The following is an 8267-nucleotide window of genomic DNA, read 5'->3' as shown; positions in this document are numbered from 1 at the left end:
ATCCGCTACAAGACCATGGTGCTTGCCTACGGAGCTGTGAGGGGAACGGCACCTCAATACCTCCAGGCTCTGATCAGGCCCTACACCCAAACAAGGGCACTGCGTTCATCCACCTCTGGCCTGCTCGCCTCCCTACCACTGAGGAAGTACAGTTCCCGCTCAGCCCAGTCAAAACTGTTCGCTGCTCTGGCCCCCCAATGGTGGAACAAACTCCCTCACGACGCCAGGACAGCGGAGTCAATCACCACCTTCCGGAGACACCTGAAACCCCACCTCTTTAAGGAATACCTAGGATAGGATAAAGTAATCCTTCTCACCCCCCTTAAAAGATTTAGATGCACTATTGTAAAGTGGCTGTTCCACTGGATGTCATAAGGTGAATGCACCAATTTGTAAGTCGCTCTGGATAAGAGCGTCTGCTAAATGACTTAAATGTAAATGTTAAATTCAAGGGCCGTTATTGGCACGGGAAACATATGTTAACATTGCCAAAGCAAGTGAATTAGATCATATACAAAAGTGAAATAAACAATACAAATGAACAGTAGACATTACACTCACAGAAGTTCCAAAAGAATAAAGACATTTCAAATGTCATATTATGTATATGTAGTCTCTCTCTCTCAATCTCTCTCACACACTCTCTCTCCCTCTCTCTCACTCCCTCCATCTCTCTCCCAGAAGTAGCAGAACTGATAGAGAGAATAAAAAAGAATAGGAACATTTTTGTTATGGATTAATGAGAAATTAAATGTCCATGTCATTTTATTTACAGATGAAGTTTGAATATCTGTTCATTCTATGGGTGGACACATTTGCAGTTCAATTTTTTTTCCTGTAGATGACAGTTGTTCTCTGTTCTGTCCCGCTGGAGACCTAACAAGACACGAAGAAGTCTGACCTCCAAAAATGTGACAGCCTTGCTAATCTATCCCCGATATATCGGTCTGATTTATCAGAAACAACGTCAATATGAAGACATTTAATAATCACGGAACCTGTACACTATGTATGGTCGTCTCAACAACACGTTTCAAATACATACATTGTTAGACGTTTTACCAGTACAATACTTTACTCGATTATTGACCTGTTTTGTCTGGTAGATATATGGAAAAACATGCTTGCGTTTTCCTTGCAGGTCTTCATGAGTTGACGACGGCTGTGTGTACTCTGACATAAATAAACATGGTTGAAACCAAAACATTAGACTTCTACACGGTAGAACTGTCGGATACGGTAGGATTTTGAAGAAGAATTGTCATACTGCATTTATTCGTGTAATATGAACGGTTGATAGCTAACGAGTTACAAGCTTGTTAACGTTAGCTACCAACAGTAACCCCGAGATTACCTAACTCTAGCTAGCTACTGTACACCCAGGACTGTAAAGATGTTGCAGTGTGTGTCTCGATCGTGTTTGAGGAATGGGAGAAGCATCGTAGACTACGTCGTCAGATACGGCTCTACTCAGACTGCACGAGGTCTGTCGAGCTTGGGCTCCGGTAGCACTGTGAGAGCTCCACGTTCCTGGTCGGTTCACCCGGTAACGGACATCAACCGAAGAGCCTTCACGGGGTCTGTGTCGGTGAGTTCTAGAAGAACCAGGGATGTCCAGGAATCACCGACCGCTCCCGCCCGCATGGGCCGGGCTGGGAGCGACCTGGGCGTTGAGGACTTCGGATCTCTTTCCGCTGATTTTTCCTCCAGACGGGCCTTCCGGAAGACCACCCCAGAGCTGCAGGATATGTTGTACCGGGAGGAGAGGCAGGCGGCCGGGCAGGAGGAGGAGAGGGAGCCGGAGGCCTTCAGATCTAGGACTGGTCGGAGGAACACACAGTACTGGTACTTCCTCCAGTGTAAAAGACTCATCAAGGAGAACAAGGTACAGCGATCTCTTTCTTTATCAATCACCCCCTCTGGTTATCATCTTTCTTTCTCTGTCCCCTCATCCTATGTCACTGTATCAGACACCTGAGAAAGAGAATGAGGTAGGGAGGGAGGAATGGTTGCGTGAAACGTCAACGACAGCCACCAGATTGCTATAACATGATGTGGTTAGCTGATACTTAAAATACCTATTCAGGCGTTGTAAGGTCTGGCATGCATCATTAACGTCTGAGCAGGGGAGCATAACCCATGCTTGAGACTGAGATGCTGGATGGAGAGAGACTCCAACCTGAAGAGTAGGTTAATAACTACAGTCCTCTGACCCCTAACCTCTGATCCCTAACCCTCAGCTGTCGGAGGCTCTGTTTATGTTCCAGAGTGATGTGTTGGAAGGAGAGTCTCCACTCTGAAGAGTATAACTACACTGTTGTGGCCTCTAACCCCCAGCTGTCTGAGGCCCTGTCCATGTTCCAGAGCGGGAGAGGCTCCAACCTAAGGAGTATAACTACACTGCCCTGACCTCTGACCCCAACCCCCAGCTGCCGGAGGAACTGTTCCTGTCAGGCCCCCAATGTTTGTTCTGGAGCGTTAAGTCACAAGCTCTGTTGGTCAGCTACTGCATAGCAACCTAGCAGTGCCAAAAGCACTGATCTGCCCTAGAAAGCCTATGTAAATTACGGATGCCAGAAAAGCCACAAAATACATTTGCGGTTATGTTATGAAGGTTCAGGGCTCTAAAATTAGTGAAGCATGATCAAGTTCAATCCCCACGGTGAATTAGTTTAAAGTTTGCTACAAATCAAGATATTTAAATAGTGATCCATTCTGCCTACTACAGTACCGGTGAAAAGTTTGGACACACCTTATCATTCCAGGGTTTCTACATTGTAGAAAAATGGCGAAGACATCAAAACTATGAAATTACACATATGGAATCATGTAGTAACCAACCATATTTTATATTTGAGATTCTTCAAAGTAGCCACCCTTTGCCTAGATGACAGCTTTGGACACCAAACTTTTGACTGGTACTGTATATACATTTGTCGTCACAGAGGACGGCAGGTTACAAGGAGGCTCAGGTTGAGTCTCAGGCAGGATGAAAACCACTACATTGACCATGATCCATTGCTAGTTACGGCCACTTTCAAGATTATCCCCAGCGTTTTATGGTTGCAATTCAGCAATATGGTGCACTTCAAATACTTCTTGTGCCATCTGGTTTTCCATAGGAATACGTGGATGACGTCACTATCTACTAGTTTTAATGTCTGCGGTTCACGTTCCTGTGTGAGATGTTGGAGGTAAAGAGGATCCAACCTGAAAAGTGTAACTATACTGTTCTGACCTGTAACCCCTGATCCCTGAACTCTAACCCTCAGCTGTCTGAAGCCCTGTCCATGTTCCAGAGGGAGATGTTGGAGGGAGAAAGACTCCCACCTGAGGAATATAACTACACTGTCCTGATAGGAGGCTGTGGGCGAGCAGGACATCTCAAACACGCCTTCAAACTATACAACGACGTACGTATAGAGACCAGACACACCTGTGCACGTACACACACACACACACACACACCTGTGCACGTACACACACACACACCCAGGCACACACACACACACCCGTGCACACACACGCACACACACACACCCGTACACGCACACACACACCCGGGCACACACACACACCCCCATGCACACACACACACACACACACACCAGTGTTTTCACTAGGATTCTTTTCAGCAGCGATGGCAAAGTTAGCGGGGGAGGGAGATGGTGGGCATGGCCTATGGCGCAGTTTTAGAGGCCCTCTTGACCTCAGAGACAAAATGTTGCTGTTTTAAATCAAGATTATATACTTTTTGCCATGTTTTGTACTTTGTTCTTGTGCTATCTGAGTGACTCAAACATAACAAAATCAATGGGGCCCCCATGCCATGCATTAACATGTTAGATTATCCCTGATGGTCCAGTTCTCAGAGATGATCTTGTTTAAAAAATATATAGATCCATTATCTTTTCTATACACTTTATATCTAGTTTTAGTCATTTAACTTAACACTGAAAATGTTACACCATCCCAATTTTTTAAAATAAATTGTATTTATTTTTGCGGTGGCGGCCACGATTTAGCAGCGGTGCACTATAGGGAAACGCTGTACATGGACAGTGACTCAAACGCACACAGACACACACATATGTTTCTCCCTCACCCCCAGATGATGATAATTATGGTGTATGTGTTTAATGTGATGTGTTTGTGTGGGTGACAGATGAAGAAGAGAGGTCTGGTTCCTAGCGACGCCACCTACACCGCTCTGTTCAACGCCTGTGCCGAGTCACCACGGAAACAAGCCGGGCTGCAGCAAGCCATCCACTTGGAGCAGGAGCTGCGGCGGAAGAACCATCCCCTCAGTGACATCACATACCATGCCCTGCTGAAGACACACGCCCTCACCAACCACCTTCGAGCCTGTTTACACACACTACGGGTAACTTTAGCCCCTGACCTCTAACACTTTCCCTCACCAAACACCTCAGAGCCTATCTACACACACTTATCCCTTGACCTCTATAGACAATAAAAACATAAGACCATATTAGATTTTAAATGTTTCTCTTTATGAGATATTCAGGGCCTTTGTACATCCAAACAAAGTGTGTGCGTTTGTTTTTTTGTAGGACATGCTACAGGCTGGTCATGCAGTAACTCAGGAGACCTTCCACTTCCTGCTGATGGGCTGTGTGAGAGACCGAGACACTGGCTTCAGACAGGCCCTGCAGGTAACACACGCACACACATGTATTCAAACTTCTAAAACTGTTGTGTGTGTGTGTGTATAATGTGTGTGTGTTAGGTGTATCGTCAGATGTTGAGGATGGGGATTCGTCCCGACGTCCAGAACTACAACCTGCTGCTCCGTGCTGCTAGAGATTGTGGGATAGGTAACCCCGCCGTGGCCTCTGCCCTGCTTCTGACCTCTGATTGCGGCCAGGAAGGTCAAGCGGTAAAGGTCAGGGGTCAGGGGTCGGCGCCGCTGGACGTCGACGCTCTGGAGAGTCAACTGTTCACACAACACCCCGACAACGACCGTAGTCACCATAACAATGACGCCACTCGCCGTAGCAATGACCCCAGTAACCATAGCAATGACCCTAGCAACATCCTCAGTCACCATAGCGACCCGGACAGTAGTGTGGTCGCCCCGATAACAACCCAACTGGTGATGGTGAGGAAGGGAGGAGAGCAAGAGGCTCCCATTGGCTCTCTCCCCTGTCTGTCAGGAACCAGTTCCCACCCCCCCAACCTGCTGGACCTATCAGTGGGCAGGGCTGAAGAGGGGGGTGTGGTCTCGCTTGGTGTGGTGAGCGGAATGTTCGATAGGCTGGCGCTGATGGGCGGGGCCCAGGGCTTCCTGGATAAGATGGCCACTGCGGGACTCTGCCCAGACATCAGAACTCTCACACTATTAGCTGACACCATGGAGCCCGGCATCCAATCATTGCACAGCCTGCTGGCGGTCGCTAAGCAACACGGTGTGAAGCTGGACGCAGCGTTCTACAACAGTGTGATCCGCAGGGCAGCACGTGCTGGAGACCTACAAGAGGCTAAGGTACACACACACCATCACTATGTACACACACACACCTGAGAGGTATACTACATTTTAAACCAGATCTACTCAGGGTTTTACTAAAGCTAGCCGGCTTCAGTTAGCTTCACTTTTCAGCTCAGGCTTCAACCGTACTATGACGCTGAATATTGCTTTCCACCTGCCGCTAACTTTGGCAGGCTTGTAACTGCGTGTGCATGTTGCACGCAGCTAGTCGAACGCCAAACTCCATCGAGACGATGCTGAAACGTCAATCTATGGGCGAGTCGGTGCACCATTTTTATTTGTGCGGAAAGCAAGATGAAGGAAAAGAGATCTTGCAAATTCAGCAGGTTATGGTGTGAAATAGGTTTGTTGAAGTGCTGTCTTTATTTTATCACATCTCGTTAATGCCATCTTTGGTGTGCTTTCGGGTGCTTATCATTGCACAAGCACCTTTTTTCCCCCACTCCTATCGATAAAATAACAAGTTATTAACAACTTTTACTATGCGTGAACTTTGAAATGCATTCTGTCATTACTAAATGTGCAATGTGATAAGAATTTTAACTTGACTATTTAAAAAAAACTTGATTAATAAAATATTTCATCAGTCTTCCTCAAATGAAAGGGGTGATGATGCAGTCTTTGCGAGAGGGAGGGAATCTTATATTTCATTCACCCTCAACTAGTGGCTCAGCCATTACATTAATGGTAAGTGGAGTTAGCCTGCCACGGAGCAGGTCAGTTCTGAAGGATTCGTTGCCATAGAAATGTTCCTGGCTAAAAGGTGAGCCCCCTTCGTGGTATCGGTTATCCTCGAGTTGAACTCAGAGTTGACCAAAGTTACCTCACTTAACTCCTCAAGCCACTTACGTAGTATAGGGCTCTGAAGTTATACCAATGTTGTTGCAAGGTGTGCGTGTTTTCTAACTGTGTGTGTGTGTCAGGCGGTGATGTGTGTGATGCAGGAAAGACGTGTGCGTGCGGATGTACGGACGTACGGCAGTCTGGCTCTGGGCTGCAACAGACAGACAGATGCCCTACAGCTGCTGGGGGACATGCAGGTAACACACACACACACATGATTACGTTGCCCCGTGTTGAACTGAGCTATGGTCTGTCACGTGATAGGGGTGAAGCTAGGTGGGAGAGGCCCGCCCTACTGCTCGATCATATTGTCAACAATGCAGCATAGTTCACAATAAATCAACTCCTTTCCATAAAATGTCTGAACTTTCTAAGTAGTTTTCATTGAGAAGGCAGATAAATAAATAAAAGTGTTTTTATCAGAGCAATCATTTTTGCATGTGAAAACACAATCCTACTCCTTACACCACGTGCATAACCTAAGCCGACGGGACGTCCGTCTCTCACCTGGGAGGCAACCCAGTTCCAAAACAAATGCAATCATCCGGGCCAGTTTATTAGAATCCCCTCTGTGTTTCCTGCAGGCGGCGGGGGTACAGCCCAGTGTGCAGGTGTTCTCTGCTCTTATTGGCTGTGCCAGCAGGAGGCTGGACTATGTGTATCTGAGGCTGGTGCTTAGAGCCATGAGGGAACACAACGTCCCACCTAATGACATCATCATCACTCAGCTAGAACACGCCTCCCAGTACCCGCCCAACTATAACCAGGTAGGGAGGAGAGGGCATGTGCAGGTGGTATCTAATGTCCATCGGCTTGTCATTACAAGTGCAGAAACAACAGATCATGTGTTTGAGTCTCACATCTCTCTCTTTCCCTACCCCTCTTTCGCTCTCCCTGTCTCTGTCAGTATAAGTTTAGGAACACCTACCTGTCTCAGATTGATGGTTTCCGTGGCTACTACCACCAGTGGCTGACCACCATGCCCGCCCAGGAGACAGGAGGACCTGAGAGAGACCACCCGGCAGAGACGAGACAAGATGGACATCAGCAGGCAGCAGCAGCAGCAAGACGACACCGCAAGCAACACAGCTGAACATACACTCCTTTGTACTCGCGCTTGCACACACACACACACACTGCAAGCATTGTAAATGTGAGCGTCTACAACCCCAGAGCCATGATGCTGTTACTCTTAAGTGTCGTCACGTGTCCTGTAAATATCAGAGGAGGCTGGTGGGAGGACCTATAGGAGGATTGCCTCATTTGTAATGGCTGGAATGGAGTAAATGGAACAGAGTCAATCGTGTGGTTTTCATATGTTTGATGTCTTTGACACCGTTTCATTTTTCCATTCCAGCCTCTGCAATGAGTCTGTCATCCTATAGCTCCTCCCAACAGCCTCCAATGAAATATATGTAAACTGTTATGTTTCTTTTATGTAATAAACTTACAGTAATAAAACTTGGTCTGTGTATTAGGCTTGGGCAGTATCAAGATTGTCATACCTTCCTTCATACCTACAAGGGGTGCTGTTTTCAAACCCCTCTAATCCAAAGGTTAGAAATGATAACAATTACATGTACATTCTCATAGAGAAGGCTAACTAAATGCTAAAAAGCACATTGCGAACAATATGTACAGTCTCTGAACTAAACAAGTATACAAGTAACGCAATGCTACTCACTGTTCGCTGCATGCACAAAACATATTAAACAGCAAGGCTCTTGATCCAGGAGGGAATTTTCTTCTGTTACCAAGCGAAGCAAGCCAAATGCACAACTGCAGAGCATTTCACACATTTTAGACAGCTAACTTAATAGTTATAAGATATCTAGCAGGCAAACATTTAGTTGTGAATTCCATTACTGTAACTAGATCACCTGGCGTGTGCTGCACAACAGTGAGGCTCCGG

The 8267-nt window shown here is 46.7% G+C and overlaps 1 protein-coding gene across 1 annotated transcript; it reads left to right on the top strand.

The window, feature by feature from the left end:
• The first annotated feature begins 938 nt into the window (after window positions 1-938).
• Window positions 939-7820, top strand: ptcd1 (pentatricopeptide repeat domain 1). Its single transcript, XM_035734541.2, has 8 exons — window positions 939-1885; window positions 3273-3413; window positions 4166-4384; window positions 4575-4676; window positions 4751-5506; window positions 6436-6552; window positions 6940-7122; window positions 7263-7820. The coding sequence occupies exons 1-8, from the start codon at window positions 1394-1396 to the stop codon at window positions 7446-7448; spliced, it is 2196 nt and encodes a 731-aa protein (XP_035590434.1). The 5' UTR covers window positions 939-1393; the 3' UTR covers window positions 7449-7820.
• The last annotated feature ends 447 nt before the right edge of the window (window positions 7821-8267 follow it).

This window comes from Oncorhynchus keta, chromosome 24 (genome assembly GCF_023373465.1).
Source record: "Oncorhynchus keta strain PuntledgeMale-10-30-2019 chromosome 24, Oket_V2, whole genome shotgun sequence".
Taxonomy (NCBI): domain Eukaryota; kingdom Metazoa; phylum Chordata; class Actinopteri; order Salmoniformes; family Salmonidae; genus Oncorhynchus; species Oncorhynchus keta.
This window is presented reverse-complemented; position numbering and strand designations above follow the sequence as displayed.